The sequence below is a fragment of the Halyomorpha halys genome, unplaced genomic scaffold, assembly GCF_000696795.3.
Source record: "Halyomorpha halys isolate HHAL.00 unplaced genomic scaffold, Hhal_1.1 Scaffold374.1, whole genome shotgun sequence".
Lineage (NCBI taxonomy): Eukaryota > Metazoa > Arthropoda > Insecta > Hemiptera > Pentatomidae > Halyomorpha > Halyomorpha halys.
In genome coordinates, this window is record NW_027112597.1 from 445,907 (window position 1) to 467,978 (window position 22,072).

A 22,072-nucleotide genomic window follows, 5' to 3' on the forward strand; every position below is an offset into this window, starting at 1 on the left:
TATATTCAGTTGACCGTATAAATTAAAATATAAAGATGGTCAGGGTTGCAGTCAAAAAAGAACAAATAGTTTTAACTATTTAATGTCCAATGTTTTGCCCCACTTTGCAGGGCTCTTCAAAGCAACAGGTTAAACAGACTTAGTTAAACTGTTTAAACTATCGCTTTGAACAGCCCTGCAAAGTGGGGCAAATTGTCGGAAATTAAATAGTTAAAAACTATTTGTTTTTTTTTTTACCACAACTCTGACCATCTTCTTCATACTTTTTTTTTTAATTTGAGATAGTTAAGAAATTGAAAGAATATTTCCACTTTCACAATTCTGCTTACTAAAGGCAAAGTAGAATAGCACTGTACTTGCAGTTTTTGATATTAATATAAATTCCCTTATTATTTTATGTTTTTAAAGACTTAAGGGCTGATTTGCAATCATCAACATCTCAACAAAATTGGTAAATATAATTGCTTGTTATGAAAAATAATTGAACCCATGATTTAAGTAATTTTTATTTCAATAAGAGGCTAAGATACAATAATTAAACTGGCATGCGAAAAAGTTAATACATTTGGTTTGTGATAAGTGAAATAGAGAATACTCCTATTTTAATAAATAGTGAAAATTTCCTTGTGACTTTAAATACGAAACATGCATTTTTAAATATAAATAATGTACAAGTTGGACATTTAAGTGGTGTGTATGCTGAAATTCATATTACTAATGAAGATGTAAAATGATAATAACATGGAAAAATAAAATAACTTATTAAATATTATTCATATGGTATGCATAACAGTATCGTAAGGAACAAGATAGGAATTAACATACGGGAGAAAAGGATGCTTTTCACAATCCTGCAGTGACAGACAAAATTTGATTTTTTTCTTGAAAATAGTTGGAAATTATGTTACTCTTCAATCATTTTACTGCTCATTGTCCACAGAAATAAACAGTTCTGGACTTTGAGCTCTATGACACTGAAAACAGGACTTATATAAACATCAAGTACAAAACTCATTTAAAAGAAATGTAGACACTCAACCTTTTACCTCCGAAATTTGTGTGTGCTCACATGTTTAATAGATCTTTAACCATATAAACATCCAACTTCTATATTACTTATATGCAAACTTCAATAGTTAGTATATGTAAGTTTAAATGCATACAAATAACAATTTTAATTATATGATTTCTAATTTAAATTCCAATCCCAAAAAGATAGGTATATATATCAGGAAAAAGTTATTTTTAAAAAGCAAACAAAAGTTAAATTTAAAAAGAAAAAAAGATGTGGATGATTTCTTTATATATCATTTGTAGGATGTTCAACCTTATAGTGAAAATATTAATTTAATAAATGACTTAGCTTCATATTTAATACATAATCTTAAAAAGTATGTTTTTTTAAAGATTGTATACAATTTTTTTAAGGATACTTCAACACTTAAATCATTGTAATTTTTTTTAAAATAACAATCATGTTAAGCTGTATCATCTGAGATTAAATAATAATGAAAATAGTCCGTCCAACTAGTATTAAATATATCTCTTAATTAAATTAGTACATATAATTTATATATATTGGTAACATTACAAAAGAATGTATAATAATGATTAATAGTTTGAAACATTAATCAAGTATCACCTAATGAGTTAAGCTTTGATAAGGAACATTAGAAATACCACAAAAATAAGCATTGATAATGACTGTACAATCAGAATCAAACTCATAAACTGATGACATAAACAAATGAAAAAAAAAAATAAGCATAGTATATACACGTATTACAACAAACATTTTTAATGTAATATGCAACAGAAGCAATAATATAATGGCCTTAAAATTTAAATTAATAAAATTCTATGTTTTTTAATTGGAATACTCCAATGATTAAATTTTAACAAGTAAACAATGTTTAAGTTACCAACCCAGAATCATAATTTATAAACTATATATCAATGAAATAGTAATTAAATAAACTAGAGAGAAATAATTTAAATGGAAGAATACATACTTCTCATCATTTCAAGAAAGTTATGTTTTTTTTGTATTTTCCAATCTAACATTTCGATGCAGTGATTATAAGAGAGTTATTTTTCTTCATTTCTAATCAGTCAAATAATTCAACAAACACAAAATCGACTTTTTACTGGGTATATATATATCTTTTTTCTTTCCAAAATAAAGTTTCCACGACCCAGGAGATATTAATTGTAATAATTGATGATTTTGAGTACGGAATAATTGATTATTCACTTAATTTAAAAAAAATATATAATTGATTGATGAAAACTTCTTACTTTATTGGCACATATCAACAAGATACATGAAAAAGTTAAAAATCAGTTTATAAGGCACTTTAAAGTTTATTTTCCCTTCAAAAATCTTAATATTTCAAACAACGAAACTACAAAATCAATATGGATTCACTCATGCATGAACTATGATGCTTATTTAGAAATTAAATATATTGCACACTTCAGACAATAACAAGCTAATCTTTTGCGTATAAATTGCATGATAAAGAAACATGATTTAAAAAATGACATCTAATTATTTCATTAGCAATAATAATAATTTGGTAATGATGGTGCAATCATTACTGCCTCTATAATTCTGATTATAAAAATTTATAAAATACAGAATTAAACAACTCCAACCTCTTTAACTATGGTAATTATTTTTACCGTCAACAAAAAGACAATAAAAGCAACATTTGACATAAAAGAGCCTCAGCTATGAGAAATGTTAGATTAATTTATTTTATTGTTATTAAAAAGAACTGCCAACATAACTAAATATGACTGCATCCTTTTTGTGGTGCCACTATGTTCCTCATAACCATTTTCTACAATTTGTACCAAACAAAAATTTATTGAAATCGAAAGTGTATTTATATATATATACACAAGCACATATCAATAAATTACATAAACATATATTCAATAAATATGCATATATATATATTAGTAATTAACACAAAAATTTAACAATAACAACAAATATAAAATAAAACAAAAACTAATTTTATAAAGTGCTTATGATTCCATGCAAAGGCCATATAATTTTTTTTTTTATTTCATTCTTAATCATGGAAGAAGAATCAATATACAAATCAACTTTATACAAAGAATATTTTAAGTACATAAAATACAAATGAGATGTGTTATGGTATATAATAGTTTTGGAAGATGTAAAAAAGAGATAACAATGGCTAAAAGATAGGACTTAAAACATTATTTAAAACAGACTTTGACGGCTCATGCCACTTTCTTTTTTACTAATCAGTTCCCTTCCATCCATGAGATCCCTTCTTCCTCCTCATTCTTCTTTTTTGATGAGGCTCAAACATCAACAACCATTTTCTTATGGATATCAGTATTTCCAACAACCTAAACAATTAAGTAATGGTAATATTACAGAAACCACTAACTCTGATTTTGTACTTAGTAGGCATCTAACATAATCCACAGTTGCAATCCAGACAATGTACCCTAACCTTTAAAGATGTGACCATACATTTCTGTCAGTCAAACACTTCTCTTCACTATATCCAACGTTATTATTATTTACTACTATTAATATTACTAATCATGAAAGATAGTTGACCATGGATGACTTATACGAGAAGAAAATGGTTGAGAGGTGTGGTCAAATTAAAACACAAATAAGTTGAAGTAATTAAATAAGTTACTTCAACTTATTTGTGTTTTAATTTGACCGCACCCCAAACCATCTTCTTCTCGTATATTAATATTACTGATACCCAATCGTGCTACTGAAATACAAATGTTGCAAATAATCAACTGATATCTAACCATTTTTCATATATGTTTATACATAAAATGTATATATATATATATATATATATACATATATATAATGTAATAGTGAAGTTGAAGCTCTGATCATACCTCAACTGACATAAAAGTAATTTGTTAATTATTACTTGTAACTTAAGATTTTTAAAAGTTTTGTTTTGAAATCTTCCAACAAATTATAATGTTTGCCTCTCTTGAATTTAACTTTCATTATTTACAAAATTTAAAATTAATTTATTAATTAAATGAATAAATTAATTAATATAGCAATACTTACAGAGCAAAACTCCTCAAAATTTATACGGCCATCTTCATCTTTATCCGCAAATAATATTGTTTTATCCACAATCTGTTGAAGCTGTGTATCTTTTAAATTATTACCTACCATCATTTTCAATACCTAGAAAACATCAGAAATAACTACAATATTCATGCACTACTTGAGAAAAAATAAAGCCAACAATAATTTAAAAATATTAGCGATCGAAATGAATTCAAGAAAGTTGGCTCAATTTACAGCCAATGTTTCTTCATTTAGCATGGACCTTCATCAAGGCTAGGCTTAACTCAATTCTTAAGTTCACACATATTTTTTTTACACAATGAACATACAGCAGTTTTTTATTTATTTCAATACTAGTTTTAATTGTTTATCCATTTACCTCCTGAAAAATTATCTAGTGGCTTGACAAAGCTTTCTGTTGAGGATACAACAGAGTTTGAGAGATGAGGAAACTTAAAAAAGACTATGTAAGTTAAAACTGAAAGTGTGTAGGTAGCTATTTACTTTCAATAAATTACAAATGGTTTACATTTTTTTTTTTAATTACATTTTTTAAGCATAACTAAATTCCAAACTTACAAAAATTAAATATTAAAAAAAAAAGTATTATTGATATTTTATGGTATAATAAATATTATTATTTTACGCCCCTATTTCCAATTTTATTCTATGTATAATTGCGTCAATATGAAGTAAGTATTCAAGGAACCAAAAATATTTTTAAACAACTTCTGGTATTTATTTGGTATCCTATTTCATTGACACAGTACTTATTTCATGCTTAATGTATATATGTTTTATATAATATAATGTTATATTATATGATGTTTAATTATATGTATATATATATATCATACACATCATAAACATCATACCTTTAAATACCATACACTATTTAAAGGGGAAACAATAGATATAACTATAAAAATAAAAAAAAAACTCTAAGGTAGATTGCAGTTTCATATTGATTTGTTTTTATTAAAAGTTTATCATTTTTAAAAATAAAATACAATTGTTATATTAATCATTACCTGAAAAAGCTCTCCATTAGAAATATAACCATCATTATCCATATCATAGATTCTAAATGCAAACCTCAACTTAGATTCCTTGTCTCCTTTTACACTAAACTGAGATACACCTTGAATAAATTCTAAAAAGAAATTACCAGTTAATTCAATGTTTTAAAAGCAAAAGTATAGAAAATAGTTTCAGTAATCTTCAAGTTTATAGAACATTGTGCCAATAATCAGAGTTCAATAATAGTATAATTGCTATAGTAATAATATAAATATAAGGCCTGAATGAACTGCAATCAATAAATATAATTGAGGAAATAAATAGCATCATGGTAAATAAAATGAACGTGTTTACGAAGTTTATGGGGTTGATAACGGATAATGGATCCTTAAAAATTCAATATTGGTCAATGAGGTGTGGAAAGTAATTTTTAGAATCAAAATCAAACTTTCAGGTTCTATAAGCCTTTTTATATTTTATTATTTAAGGTCTGAATACATTTAAAAAATATATATAAGTAAACATCAACTACATATTATATTAAAAAGTAGATATGAAGAAAATTCAATATTAACTATTAAAAATTAATCATTAGAAAGATTCATTTATTATAATTATCAATTAAAGTGATGGTGACAATCAACTAGCTCTACCATCCTTCAGTGGCTGCTCAACTAATTGGAAGCCTTAAAAGTTATATTCAAGTTAGATTGGTGATGATAGCTTATACTTATCAGTCCAACTTTCATAGAAAAACAAAAAACAATTTCTGCTCCGGTAAGGAAATGTAAAATTACTTTACCCCATAAAGCAAGCTGAAGTCAACAATAATGATCCACCAAAAACTATAATAAGGTTTAAAATTCTAAATAATAACAAATTAATAATTATCTAGTGATTGGGAATATATGTCAACAAAATTAGAATAGAAACAGGGAAGAAACTATGAAAGTGTGCATCCAAATGAGTTCTAACCTTCAGGTACAGAACTTTAATTCATTTCCCTAAGGTGAACTAAGTACATTTGACACTACTGCCCCTACATACTTAAGATGATAGGTGATATAGTAATGTATACAAATTAATATTTTGTTAACCCAATTTAAATAATTTTGTGAAACATGTTTCTGAAAATCAAATATTCATCACATAAACAATACTAATTGTACTCCATCATTTCATAAAAACTATGCAAATGTATGCCCGAGAAATAATCGGATGCCAATTTTTAATAAAGGCATTAGGAGCCCATTTTGAATAAAATATATCAGGAAATTTCAAAGATGTAACAGACTTAGTGATTTATTACTGGTCCATCCTTTTCAGAAGTAATAAAAAACAACTCCACTTCTAAATAAATCAATTTGCCAGAAAAGATCATTACTTTAATTTAATAAGGCTCCTCTAAAACTTTAAACAGGTGGTAATAACCAAATAGTTTATCACCCAGAACAGTAACCTCTAACTTCAAAACAATATTAATACTTTCAACTATCTAGATTTCTTTAAAAATCCTGGATATATATTTATTTAATAATAGAAGTATATATTTTGGGCAAGTCCATATTTAAATTGGGAGAAAAACCCAAAACTTTAAAAACAAACCATCAAATTAATAAATGATGAGTACTTTATCAAAAAATAATATAACCACTTTTGGAAGATTATTACAGGAGTATCACATACAGATAAGTTTAAATGAACATGTTCATTTCAACACTTATTTGACAGGGAAAAATTTTAATTTGAAAAGTTTTAGCTGTAAAATTTTAATATACCTAAAAAATCTTAACTTTTGAAAAGTTAATAGGATATATTGACTTTTGTTAGGAAATTGTTCAAATAAAAACATACATTATACATGCTTACATATGATTGTACTTTTAATCATATATGAATGTTCATTAATGTCTTAAAACTTCTCTATTTCACCAAATCATCTATTTACAATTGAGACGTTCTGTTATAAAACATGGAAATGGATTTTTTTTAGTATCATCAGATTTTTTAAGTCTGGTAACATAAATTGTAGTAAAAATCTTTAGGAAATTTATTTTTTCAAGAGAATATTGTTGGCAATAAGTTACGGTAAGTAACTGCTGGTTCAATATAAAACATGAGAATTAACAACCATTCTAGCATTATAAAAGTTTTCATTTTGTCAGTTACCATATTTTACGACCAAACACCTCATTCCTAATCATTATTCTAAAAAATAACTAATATTTTTAGGACTTGTAATATTCAATATCATTACAGTCATTTTTAATCACTCTAGAAATTACATGATAAAATATCTTTCCAAAACTTTTGTATGACTGAGAAAGTAATGATGAAATGCAGTAAATAATGGAGAAATGACTTTCTGTAGTACCTAGTGAGCAACATTTCACAAGTAGTTTTTCAGCTTTCCTCCGTCTAATATTCAATCCATGTTAAACCCATAATCCCATGTTAAACCCATTATCCTATGTTCTGGATCCTTCCATGGTTTTTGAACATAAGATGGCTTCTCATCCCACATGTAATTGATCCAGGAGTGATTTATGTGTTTTGGTGGCATTCTTAACAAAAAATGCTTGATGTTAAGATAGGATATAAACTTTTTTCAGTGGTAATCCATGTTTTTTGTTTCTCACATCAAAGTGGAGATTTTTATACCACTCAAAGCACTATGAATTACTAAGGAACATGGTAACCATAAGATTCAACAAGCAATACTGCAGCAGTTCTCTTCAAATGCTAACAGAACATCTATCCTGTCTGTAAATCATAGTTTCTGGGCACAAAATTGATGAAATGTTCAACATAATTAAAATTATGTTATTGTTTGAAACATGAATTGTCGAGATAACCAAAATACAACGCACGTTAAAGAAACAATAGAACTGTAATATAACAAAATTCCTCGATATAACAGATTTGCTTAAATCTTTTAAATTATCTATAGGATTCAATCAAAAATATACCCAAAAAGAAAAAATTAACATCCCTTGGAAAAAAATGATTTGGCTTTGTATAACGAATCTTTAAACATAACCTGTAATGAGTTATCTGCATATCCATTTCAGTATAATGAATGAGCATGCCTCAATATGAATTTTGTGAGTCCTTCTCTAACCTTGCACCATTCCAGATTTTTTAAACTATTAGTTTTGTCTATTGGCGTGACCTAATGCATTAAGTTATGTTTTTAATTGAAGTTGTATTTCCCTCCAAGTGGAGATGGTTACAAACAAAAACAGTCTCCATTAACCATTGAGCATTGTCCATAAACATTAGTTAAGTTTATGTAAATATGTATGCATTATTTGCAGTTTATAACTGATGCTCAGTTTTTACAATATTTAAAATTAACACATATATAAGACAGTATTTACCATCAATTAAATACTGGTTATCTCTGTAATTTTACCATCCAATAAAAGTGTGTACGTACTATGTACATAAGTCAATTAGAATGTGCTTATTATTTCTCATACCATAGATATTAATAAATAGGGGTAGAATACCAAACGGTTTATTGTATAGAGGTCAAAAAATAAGACATTATACCTTAACATAAAATATTTAGCTTGAAGAAGTTTGTCGGGGGGGTGCGGTCAGCAAAGAACAACATAAATAAATATCGTTTTGTTTATTTATGTTGTTCTTTGCTGACCGCACCCCCCGACAAACTTCTTCAAGCATTAATCTACGGTCAACTATCTACACCTCAATATAAAATATTTGGGGTCTAACAAACCTCAATACGACAATTTTTTTCAGAACACACAGATATTTGTTACATTGAACTTTCACTACATAAACTTGTTTTAATACATGTTAATTTAGTTGGAATATAGCTGAGTAAAATGGGGGATACCTTTTTTCAATTTTTTAAAAATTTATTTATTGACATTTATAATTTGATAAAACCATATTCAAAGCACAATAGTCAAATTAATTAAGACTAGGTACAAGTGTACAAAAAAAAACAGCAACTTCGAAACTCAATTATACAGAATGCTACAAGTTAGAATAGACCCTATCTATATTCAAAGGATCTGTTGAGCGGTTTATTTATCCCTCTTGAGTGAGCGGAAATTGACAGCTATAATCAAATTAAATGGTAATAATAATAATAGTATAAATAGGTATTATGAATTTTTTATTTTCCTGCAACTGGGGTTAATAATTATATAACTATTTCTTTTTAATATGAGAAAACTATAATACCTTTAAAATCAACTTCACCATTTCCATCTTCATCAAATATATCAATAACACGTTGAACTAATGGATTCTGTTGCAATTCAGGAAGAGACATAAATTCATCGATACTTAAAGCACCTGAATTGTCCAAGTCTAATTTTCTAAACCTTTTACCAAGTCTCCTAATTTCATCTGCATCAACTATAAAAAAAAAAATTAATTTTTGAGAAGTTGAAAATTTATTAAATAAATATGTTGAATATTAGCCTACTTACAATTTGAGCAGAGCTCCATAGGAAGAGAACTTTCATTACCCTATAAACAAATTACAAATATCAAATAAATCATGCACTATAAGAATAGGTAAACAAAATTAAGAAAATCCTAGATAGAAAATTTACCATTTTGCAATATGATAGTGTAAATATAATCTTCTAAACCACGAGTTAATAGATGGATTAAAAAACAAAAATAGATGAAATCCGTTCTAACCATGCATGTTTATCTATCTTTAGAAAATAATGCAAATTACATAAGTAACAAAATCAGAAAAATTAGTCAATAATATAGAGCTTAACTTAAAAAAATACATTATAGTTTACTAACCATGGCAAAAAATTAAACTTTGAGACTCGATGAATCAAAATAAGTGTTTACAGCTGAGCGACAATGTTTACTTAATCAAATAGGAATGATAAGAGAAGAATCGATTAGGTGAGCAGTGGCAAATCGTACAGTCAGAAAGTGTTCATTTATAAGTGAACTTTGTGGGTGATAGTATACCTAGGTTCGGGTGTTTTTTTTTTTCGGAAGATTGTCAATTTTCTATTGACATGGAGTTATACTCCTCAGAAAGTAGCGATAGCGATGGTTTTCCATCTGTGAAAACGGTTGACTATTCCTATATGATGATTAGCAATCAGACCTTAAAGAAAAACATCGAAGTTCTTGAACAAGAGAAACAACGTGACAGAAGACCAGATGTAGTTCAAAAGTTCCATGTCAATAACAATCAGTTGACTGAGTTACCCCAAAATATTTCGCTCTTTCACAATCTCAGACATATTGATGTCAGCAATAATCGCTTAAGAAGTATACCTGAAGCTTTGACCAGATTTCCACTTGTAACATTAAATGCTAAGAATAATCTTATTAATAATGACAATCTTCCCAAGTCATTTCAACCTTGGGCTTCAACTTTATTAAAATTAAATCTGGGTGGTAATAGTTTGACACATTTCCCCCCTCAAGTATTAGATGTATTGCAGCTGAAAAGTCTTTACTTAGGAAGTAATCATATTGAAGAATTACCCAGAAATATCAACAAATTATCAAGGTATTGACAAAATATTTTTTTATAGCGTATTTTATATAGCTGTTGTACATATTTGTAAATACTGTGATTTTTGCAGTTTAAGTCTGCTGTGTGTTGGTGGAAATCGTCTGATCGAGGTACCTGATAGTGTTGGTGAACTAAATAACCTTGAAGTACTAATTGTTAGTGATAATAAGCTTGAACATCTACCTCCGAGTATTGCGAGCTTGAAAAAACTGAAGACATTGCAGCTTCACAAGAATAGGCTTCGCACTCTTCCGACTGAAATTATTAAGTTGAAGTGTCTTTCAGAGGTAATAATTATTCCATAATATATTTCATAGTCTTATTGTCAGAATGTTATGTTTACTGAAATGTATTTCATGTTAGATGTCATTAGACACAATTTTCATTAGTGACAAAACAATATTTTTTATTTCATATGTTCATTAGTCCTCTTGCCTCCTCACACCACTGTAAATGGCCGAGATATTCGGGCCTAAATTTTGGGTAACATATTAAATCCAACTCGAATATCTATTGTGATGAATGAAGAAAAAATAATTACTATAAACTATTTATAGTCAAGTATCCATTACTTCTCATTTTCAGTATTCCGTATTACATGCATTATCCCTGTGTTTAGTGAGTTCTACATTGAGAAAGGTGAAAATAAGATCAAAAGTTTAGTCATTTAGAGGAGTTCAAATGATACTTGTTGAACATTTATAGTATGTTTTCTCATATTAAGTGGTAACATTCTTTTAATTATTAGAAAAACTGAAATCTTGATTGTAGCATTATACTGAAAAAAAAAAAGAATTCTCATTCATCAATTTATTTATGGTTATATTTACTCCTCAAGTTAATTTATAGAATAAAGAACTGACTAGGAAATTGCGTTCCATTAGTTCAAAAATATTATTTATATGATTAGTTAATGAAATGAGATTGATATTTTTTTCTTTCATTTTTACTGTCATTTTATTTTACTTTTCTATGTTGATTTTATTTCTTTTCTTGTGTGAGGATCTGTCATTACTGTAATTGACTGCGAACCTTTTCTTCGTTTAAGATAATCTTTTTTAAATTACTATTTGTAATTTAAGATTAGTTTTAATCTACGTTTTTTATTTTGTTTAAACTATTTAGAGATAAGCAAAGGCTGAAAAATTTAAAATCTAACTGCTTGGTAAAATTCATAAAATTGATGTAACAAAATTTATTTTTTAAGACATTGTAAACATTTATAGATTTCTATTTTATTGCATAAAAAAGCTTTTTCGATTAACATCTTAAAACATTTGCAAACTCTTAGTTGTAGAAAAAAACTTAATAACTTTTATGATTCAGTTTATATTAACATTTTTATTGACCATTACTAATAAATAAAAACATTTCTTATTATTATTTCTTCATTAAACATTAAACAATTTTTTTCACCTTTCAATTTCTGTAGATGATGCAGTGATTAATATGTTTTACTACATTACTTCAGCACCCTTATCAAAATTAGTATTTTAAACGTTATCTGGTTTTAAAATCAAATCGCTCTAAAGAACCTTAGCCAATGTGATTTATAGGGCAAAAACAAACTCTTTGTTCTGTTTTTACAATATATGAGATATTGGTTGCTATTCATTTTGGTATAATTCTTGGTATATAAAATTCCTGAACTATATGTAGTTTTAGGTTTTAACATTCAGTGGGACAACTTGGTCTTATGTATCCACTGTGATATTTATTTGTCTGTCATTTTGGTGTTCGGAATTAATTTAGTATCGATTTAATTTTTTAGGTTTTTAACCTATTTCCACATATATAAGCAAAGTAATAAATTTATTATATTTAATTTATGGTATGATATAAAAGTATTGTTCTTGTAGGAGGCATGCCAAATGCATCCATTGAATTTTTTTGTAATTCTACTTGCTTGTGATTTATCATGATAGGATGTTTCACAAATAAATAGTATGAAAATAAATTTTTCATGACCAAAATACTTTTTTTTGCCACATTAAGTGTTTATACTGTTACTATTTTTTTGGTTACTCATTGCTTACTCAGTTGAACTAATTGAATTCAATTAAAACTTTTGGTTACTTATATTTGGGTGTTGCTTTAGATTAAAGAATATGATTTATAATGTCTAGTTACCGATTCAAATATTGAATAAATTTTGTTATCAGCATAGATTTGTTTGCTTTGAATAGTTAATTTTAAAAATATTTTCCACAATGAAGTATTTTTCCTCACTAAAAATACTTCTTTCTGCTAAAAACAAAAGTGGTTTTCATCTTAAGTTTCATCAGCTTACATATATCATACTGATGAGTCAGATTCCATATTTTTTTCATTTTCCTACTGACAAACTTATTAACATTGTCAGCTATAATTTATCATTCTATACAAACTGTGTGGTCCATTCAGATTTGCCTAAGGTGTTAATAATATTGTTTTTTACGTGATTGATATTTTATGCCCAGTTTGAATTATTCCTTGTCTATCTAAATGTTAAACAATAGTGATTTAGGTTTCTAATAATTGAGGATTGATGGCTTCAAGGTCTAGGACCAACCCTGTTTCATAATGCATTAGTTGTACGTCATCAAACAATTCCTGCTTTGAAAATATTTTTATATTCTTAACTAGGTTCATGACAATCATCAATTTGGTATTTAAGGCTTCTGATATAATTTTGAATACTTCATGACTATTATTTGCTTTTGCTCAAAACTTCACTATTTCTTTTTCATTTTAATTAATGAAATATAAAATGTATACAAATTTATTTGGTCCCTGTTTAAAAAAAAAATTAACAACTTTTCTGTGTTATGTCCCTTATTTTTGCAATGATAATGAAAAAAAAAATCGTGGCAAAGACACATTACTTGTTCACATTCCTAATGCAGATAAAAAAGATAACCATGTTAAAATATTGATTTATATAACAAGATAGTTGCAAGTATATTAATCGTATTAGACCTTTTTGACCCATAAGTTTAATAAAGGTAAAGTAAACAGTGATCCCAAACTATGATTGAACTGTCCAATTTTCCCATGGTTTTATTAAAGCTAATTTTTTCTATAAACATTTTCTATGTTAAAAATGGTTTCAAATATGAATTTAAGAATTAGAATACATATTATTAATTTAATTCTTCTCCTTAAATTTAATGTGTATTTAATTGTTTAAACTATTAATAAGCCTTACATCCGATTGTTGATTACTTTACAAACAGCTTAATTCCATTTTGATAGGCACAAGTTTTTGAGTATCCTGTTTTGTTTATTCTGTTCAGGTTATGAAATTTTACCGTTTATTTTAACCAATCTTAAATAGACACCGAACAAACAAATTATTTACATAATTTTACGTAATGTGAGTTAAAACTCAGAATCTGCGGATGGAATTTAATTTCATCTGTAGTGTTATTAACTTCAGATTCACTTGACGAAGTTTCACAAAGATGTCTTCTCTCTTTCTGGGAATGCTGTAATTTTTTAAGGGCACTTGCTGTTTTCGATATTCAAGATAAATAAAAGAACACGTTCTTATAGGTTATGAAAAAAAAATAGTTATCGTTATTTTTTTAACTGACTTTTGTTATAAATGAAGATTGTTGTAGTGAATGTCTTTAATGAATTTCTCAATACCACGTATTAGCGGAGTGTCTATTTAACCTAGGAAACGAAGCAACAAAAAATAATAATAATTAATTTTAAATTTAAAAAACGTGTAATTCTGATTTTTTTTTATTTCTTGTTTGGTTTTGGATTTTAGAGTCTGAATTACCGATCTTAGAACGCAATCAGATCATTTTATTCAAGAAAATACTTAACATTTTTGCATATTATCAATCAATCGTAAATACTTAGTGAACTCTACCAAAGTTATCTTATTTACCATTTTATTAACAATACACATCAATTTAATTATACACATTCGGTTATCTATGGGTTATTAGTTTTGAAATATGATTATGATTAGTATTAGGTATTTTTATTGCTTGAGGTTGGCACCAAAAATAATTTTATGTATGTATAAGAAGATTGTCAGGTTTTTATAAATTTTATGAATATTTCATTCAAAACAAATTTAATTAATTCATTGAATTTATTATTGGTGAATTCACTAAAGATAAAGAGTTTTGTCTTGTGCCTAATCTTATTTGATATTCAAACGTCTAACAGCGCTCCAGGCAGAGCTACTATGGCGTAGCATAGGATTTTGCCGCCCGCGGCGGATGCTTAAATATACTCAAAATACAAAATATCACCAACTCTCGTAACCATAAAATAAACTATTATTTGAAACATAACATTTAAATTGTTGGATAATTAATTTAAAACACTCCACCCCAAAACAATTACATAATGAATAATACCTAATATTTTTATTTAATTACTTCCATTTTGCACCAAAAAAAAATAGATAATAAGGCGAAACTACGTACATAAATATTTACAGTTATTTACTTTTTGTTTTTTGGCCCTATATTTCAGTAGTTGTTTCGTTTATAACTCGCAGAAAATGTAATGCTCTTTAAAAGTAATGACAATTTTTTTCTTAATCTGCAATGGAAGCAAGTTACTGAAAAGGACTATCTGCCTACAGCTTCTTTGTACATCTTGCAGACCATTACCTGACCTCTTTCTTGCTTTTGTGCTTTGAGCCTTCTACCAATTTGCGCTGTATGGTATGCTACTGCACTTCAATTTTCCTGCCTAGTCATCATCAAAGTGACTAAGATGTCTGGAACTGATTTCCTGCCTAGTTTCATACGGTGGATTCAACTTCCAGAAGATGAGGCATTCCAGACAGTCCCTGCCATCTTCCAAGAGTTTGAATCCCCTCTCCCTTTGCTAATGTAGCCCAGTAAGCATCCGGCTCTTCTCGTTTCTTACGGAATATCCGACTACGTTCATATGTATACATGCTGTTAAAATGACCAGATTAGTACAGACAATAAAGTATCAAAAAATGCTAAATAAATGTGTATATGTATATATATAATTAATTAATTAATTAATTATACATAAATAATTTAAAGATAATGCTAAGTTTTTATAATTCTATCTTGCATTCCTCCACGAAACGATTCAAAGAAAAATGTAGGAATGTTTTCTTTGAGGTCACACGTGCTGCATTATAAAAAGGATGTTATCCTCAAGTAGCTGGTACGTAGTTACCCTCTTGGACTATGTCCTTGTTTGTCTCCTAGCACTTGCAAAAACTGTTAGTTGTCAGTAGTATTGAAAAACATGCATGATATTAACTAATCTTCCTAGACTTATATTATGCTTTAGACGCTGAGATCTGTATTTCTTAATGACCACGGTATCTTTAGTCATTATCTCTTAATTACTGTGAAGTAAAAATTATTGTCATATCTCAGCAATTATTTGCTTGTCTAGTTGCTTTCTATTGAGATATTCTATTTAATGGAAAGCAATTTGACTTAACTAATTTAAAAGAAGGTAGACGTCCCGACAACGGTTTCCACCCAGTTAACTTAATTTTTAGCTAATTCGGCTTGCATAGTTTTTCGCGACCGCCACGGTATAATTCCACAAAATAAACTTTTGTTCAGTATCGGATGCTCAGAAATCCTGGGCGAGGAGGATGAATTTCCATTTTAGTGTAACCTCTTGGAACAGCGGTTCCCAAAGTGTATGCCATAGTTGCCTCCAGTAAATGTAACTTTCTCAAAACATTATAAAAAATAAAAAAAAACATAAAAATTGAAATAGTTAATATGTACTGCATTCCAGTATTTACTTCGCACTGTTTTTTCTTATTTTCCTACATACTCAACCTCTCTAAGAATTATTCTGGTCGCATTTTAATATTTTTAGACTTGGATGCCACGATTATTTTTTAGACTAATAAGGGTGCCGTGGTGGAATTTTGGGAACCACTGCTCTAGAATAAGGTTTGATGTATCACTTCTTTAATGTACTGCTAGCCTTGCAAAATATATTTTGCATTTGGATGTATTCCACAAATGAGCTGAAAATCGCAATGTTGGTTTGTTTTTCGATGTATTAAAATAATTTTTTTTTTAGTTCGGACACCTATATAACCCTTCTAAATTGGGTTAGAGGGTTGAATACTGCTGGGATGTGAATTGAGTTGTGTTAGAGATGATTCTTCTTCGTGTTGTAACTTTGTCTCTCTTACCAGCAATTCATTTTTAAGGTTTTGTGCACCTCCACTACTCCTTGAGTTAGAGGTTTGAAACATGTTTATGTATTGAGTTGGTGTAAGAAAAGTGGATTTGGGGTCAGCTTTGTCCTCCCACTCCCACGTTTCTTTTTCTTGTTTTTAAGAGTTTTAAGATTACCTATACAACCTTTCATAATGTAGTTAGATGGTCAAAAATTTCTATTCAACTTGGGTTTGTGTTAGATAAGTCCCTTTTCGGGGTTTCTACTTTTTTCTGCTACCACCAATTTGTTTGATGTTTTTAAGTGTTAATGAAACTATTGAAACTATTTAACGAGCTGGTGAGAAAGAAAGTTGCCAAGTCATTTTTCAAACTAACGTCAGTGGGAAAAGCGATATTTCATCTACTGCCCTAGCATTTTTTTTTTTTTAATTATTTTTAAAATAATTAAAGTTTTTAGATCTACAATAAGTTAAAATAAACTGAATTGCAGTGACCTTGGCGAGGATGTATTTTTTAACCTAGTGTCTACAAGTTTGCAATAGAAACTTTTAGACACTTGTGAGAGACATGAATTATTTTAGTTTAATTTTAAAAAAATAAATTTAAATCTGTACCACTACAACCCATGACGGGTCAGATGTTCAGTACTTTGTAAGGGAGTACTGTTACTTGACCAACGGTTGTGCAAGGAGGTGATTTGATCAGAATCATGCTCAACCGCCTTTTTTTTATTCAATTCAGTGTACCCAATTTAAGAGGCTGGGAGAACCCCAGGAGAGCTCCAAGAACCCACAGGAGTTGACTCACGACTACAGTGTAACACAAAACCATTTTCTGCCCAGCCGGATTCGACTCGGGTCCTTGGAGTTAGTAGCCACGCGCCTTACCCCAGGGCTACTTGCGCTCCCTAGTTTAATTTTAATGGCCAAAAATAATGAACTTAGCTGTAAAATATTCTCAGATCGATTGGGAAAAATCTTTGTTCAAATACTGCCCTCTGTTCTGAATTCGTTAGCATATAATGAAGAATGTTTTTTGTTTCGCCATTGTGTCCCTTTGATTTTGTCTCTAAAGCTGATGTATCGGAAATGAATGGTTTGGAAATGTGCTCTTAAGGGTTTTCGAATTTTCCATAAGATTCATCTTACGCAAATTCCATCGTTCAGTATTTAGTTTTTCATCCGTTTATACTTTATTGCATAATTATGTTCCTGTTGATGAATTAGCTGTTTTTCAATACTTAGCATCCGAAAATTAATCCAATTTTGCTAGCTAAAAAAAAATCAAACTCTTATTTTATTGTACTAACAGATGTGCATTAAAATTAATTCTCAATCCTTAACAATTTCAAGGGCATCAGTTATTTTCTGTAAATTTGCAGTTTAGCTAACAAACATTCAGATTAAAATTTCCTTACTAAGGCTTTGATTACCCGTGATTATTCATATTTGATAAATAATCTTCTTCATCCAAAGTTTACATAACTAACCTTTCTTCAAACAATGTTTGTTTCTTCTCTACACGTATTTCAGTAATGGAAAAATTAATAACTCAACAACTTTTTAGATTTTTTATCTCAACAATATAAAAAAATATTTAAAATTTACAGAAATTATTATTTTTTTTTTTCTGAATCCAACAGTTTAGTTTGTCATTTAAATCTGTTACTTGGCCTAAGTGGAAAAAATGGCAATTAATTTGTTTTTATGTAAATAAGGAGTTTATTTCTAGATAGGCTTTTAAACTTTTCTCTTGAAATGTTAACGGATGGTCCCCTGTTTAAATGTTTGTTCTTTATGCTGAATCTAGTACATGATTAAAACATGATGTCTTTCCTATGTCATGCCAAGTCAAGTTCAAAGTCTATGCCAGGTTTAAGATCATGAATTTTCCGTCTGAAATAAGATTCTTATAACTGCTTTCGCTCCTTTTGGGTTCCATGTTGGTCCCTTGTCCAATAGGAAGCTAAGATATCAGATTTTATTCGAGAAGCGAAGTGGTACAGAGTTGAAAAAGTATTGACGGTCAGAATCTTCGTAAGGTGGTGAAAGTAACAGAAATGTATTGGGATTTGTAGGGATTTAGCGGTGTACAGATAGATATACATATAAATATACAATATACAGTAGATAACTGTATCCAAAACGCTACTTTAAGAGACACCGGGTAGTTGAATAATTAGAGAATTATAGGCTGAGCGGGCTTGGAAGGAACGGTTTGAGAAATTGGATCTAAGGCTAGGTATAAAGATTAGGGTAAATGGTTTTCAGCTTAAAGGGCAAATCGTCGAAAGCAATATTGCTACTTTCAAGTGCAGATTCTTTTTGTGGTATTTGGAGAAGTTAAGAATGCAGGCCATAATTTATAGAGATAGTATATTTTATCGCTTATTATTTGTTTGGAGAGGTTTCAGATTTTGGTTATTGGCGATGTAGAAAGGGTCGGGATTAGGAAACTATGATCTGAGGAAAGATTATCGAACGTTGAAATAGAATAATTTAGCGGCCCTCGTCCTTTGTGCATGAAAAAGTGCATGGTGATCGGGATTGCGGTAGGGATCGGTTGTCCAGTAGGTGGGAACATCTAGGGAGAGAATGTTGCCACGATAGGATTTGAGTACTGGCATTAATATTCGCCCTCGATTGTGTTTCTGGTTCCAAATTGTTGATGTTTAGGATTTAGGTCACTAGATCAGGCTGTTTGCTGGTAGGATTAAGTCGAACAAATTTTTAAGATGGACGATTAACAAATTTATGAGGTATTTGAACTCGAGAGGGGAATAGTGCCAGTAGGTTCGGACGATCATTTGAATGTTTAGCAGGAGTTATATAGGAAATTTGGTGATAATTGGACTTTGGTACGGTCGGGATTGGATATTATAAAGTTGGGATTGTGTTTGCGGCAAGACTTAACCCTTACTAACATTAGTACAGGCAGACATACCTCTCGTAGTATTTGAGCTTATGATTCACAATTGTAGATCACGCCGTTTTTTAATTTCAGGTGCTTTTTAAATATTGTTCGACTAAACTATCCTAAGTCTCCTCTTCTCGTTTTAAGCAAATATTTAGTTCTAAGAGAATGGGCGAACCATGTTATCTTCTAACTATGGAAGAATTGAATAGATATTAGGTAGTTGTTTAACCAAGTGGTGTAATGACATTTCCCTCGGATAATTTACGCATTTCCCCTTTCGTTGACATCCTAGCTACTGCCTAGAAACCCATCCCTTATCATAAACTCGATTTTAATTTTAATTGAATTCTGTCCCACTAGATTCATAATTGGCAACTCATTGCACCGTGGCTCTCCTGGGACGATTTTTTTGTTTAGATTTGGGACTAAGGTAACAAGGCACTCCACAATAACCCTCTGAAAATGACATTACCTTCTACCATTTTCATTCAAAATAACGGCTGAATGTAATTTCATGCGCCTATATCTCCATCGTTTATAAATACAGATAAAGTATAATTATGAAGTGTTTTGAAAATATTTTACCAAAGGCAAAAAAAAAAGTTAGTGTTTTTTTTTTTAAACACTGCTTTTTTAAACAGTATTGAAACACTTTTTTGACACAATATTTATCTTTGTTTTATTTTACATAATTACTGCGTCATTAGGAGTAGTGTGAATTGTTATTGAACGTATTTGTTGATGTTGATGACGGTTTTCAATTAGTAGACATAATTAATTCGCCAGAACTATGGTTCTTATTAAAAGTTTCATTTTAAATGTTAAATAAAATTGAAATAGTTTTGGGAATAATATTCAGAAGCATTCTTATGCCAATTGACGCAAGGTTCATTATCGGTTATTTTGATTTTATCTATTCATTTATACTATTTGCGCCTCATGCAAATTCTATGTTTTTTATCAGGGCTCAAATTGCATGCTCATCTTAATTTTCCTGTTATTGTATCAGGAGATCCACTGGTCATTGGCTTTTTAGCCTTCGATTAGTATCAGGGAGGATAAAATAAATTGCACGTGTGGATTATTTATATTTTTACAGAAAGTTATTTTGTAATGCACATTTAAATAAAAATCTTCAAGGATATATAGGATTTCATTCCACTGGGGTGTATCTACCACAGATTATATAGATGGATAAGTGTATATATAGATGGATACCACAATACTTTGTGGTATTGAGGACAAAATGATTGTATTCAATTTTTTTTGTATTTGAAATTGCAGTGGCATCATCTCGTGAGTAAGGAGAAGAATTATTCAATGATCATATCGTTTCCAATTATCTTGTATTTTGGCTGATCTGTTTAATTTTTTTCATTTTTTAACTTAGTAAGCGAGCCAGTTAATTGTTTTTGGAAAAGGGCGATTTATGTAAAGGTTTTAAATATATTTTTAACATCAAATTGTGAAATTTTATTATGTAATCCAAATTGTGAAATTTTATTATGTAATCAAAATTGAAACATTAAATTTGAATTATATTTTGCGTTTAAATTTTTTGTAAATTGACTGTTGATAGAGTAAATAAGATTCTATATTGGAAACAGGCGAAGAGTGGTGACGTTACCGCGCGTTCACCTTGAACTTCACCTCTGTTTGAAAGTCACCAGTTTCCATCCATATGCTGTTGTTATCGAAGATTATTCAATGATACAAAAAACATTTCGCGACAGCCAGTCCTAGAAACTGGGAAAAGATAAAATGTCATTCATTTTCTTTAGAATGAGCTGTACCTGGATTAGTTGTGGATTATAGAGCTTATATGTTTTTGAGAGTTGTCTTAATTAGATAAGGCAGAAGCTCAAGACTTTTCACAATCATATCAGGTATTTTCTTTATCTATAAGATTTTTCATTCGTTATAAATAGGAATTTTTATGATATATTTAATATGAGATCGTATACCAAATCAAATCAGCATGAACCTAAAAAATTATATATTTATTTTTTTTAAATTATTGGATTCTACATACTTTTTTTGGTTTAGGACAGAAATATTCTTCATCGATTGGAGGTGGGAGAGACATCAAGGCTCCCTTTTTTATTTTTTTAGTTCATTGAAAATTGTATACTTTCCGAAATAAATGCTTTTAAAATTCCCTAAAAATTGGTATAATCAATTTTATCCCTGTATGTTACCATCTCCCTATCTTTTAGTCCTAACATTCAAAAAAATTGATGTGTTTTATATTGTTTAAAATTTCCATTATATTATGTGCGGTTGGGAATAGAGGGATGTGTTAAAAAACATGTAATTTTTTCCGTTTTTGTTTATATCTCGAAAAGCATTGCG

General features: G+C 28.9%; 2 protein-coding genes and 1 long non-coding RNA gene across 4 annotated transcripts in view; 2 read left to right on the top strand and 1 right to left on the bottom strand.

Annotated features, from left to right (window-relative positions):
- Positions 1-488: 488 nt before the first annotated feature.
- Positions 489-10,048, bottom strand: LOC106681921 (calcineurin subunit B type 2). 2 transcript variants are annotated; one of them, XM_014422505.3, is made up of 6 exons: positions 9,923-10,048; positions 9,592-9,631; positions 9,341-9,517; positions 5,134-5,255; positions 4,097-4,219; positions 489-3,390 (listed from the first exon to the last, which is right to left on the bottom strand). In XM_014422505.3, the coding sequence occupies exons 1-6, from the start codon at positions 9,923-9,925 to the stop codon at positions 3,343-3,345; spliced, it is 513 nt and encodes a 170-aa protein (XP_014277991.1). In that variant the 5' UTR covers positions 9,926-10,048; the 3' UTR covers positions 489-3,342. The 2 variants fall into 2 exon arrangements, with proteins under 2 accessions (XP_014277991.1, XP_024214547.1); XM_024358779.2 differs by lacking the exon at positions 9,923-10,048 and adding an exon at positions 9,718-9,831.
- Positions 10,049-22,072, top strand: part of LOC106681920 (leucine-rich repeat-containing protein 58) — a 37,679-nt gene continuing 25,655 nt past the window's right edge. The window contains exons 1-2 of the mRNA XM_014422504.2: positions 10,049-10,652; positions 10,729-10,945. Of these exons, the coding sequence (XP_014277990.1) occupies positions 10,150-10,652; positions 10,729-10,945 (720 nt within the window). The 5' untranslated portion in view covers positions 10,049-10,149. The remainder of the gene's footprint in view (positions 10,653-10,728; positions 10,946-22,072) is intronic.
- On the top strand, positions 13,799-21,886 carry LOC136796513 (uncharacterized). The gene is made up of 2 exons (XR_010844229.1): positions 13,799-21,606; positions 21,767-21,886. It is a non-coding gene; the product is annotated as an uncharacterized lncRNA (long non-coding RNA).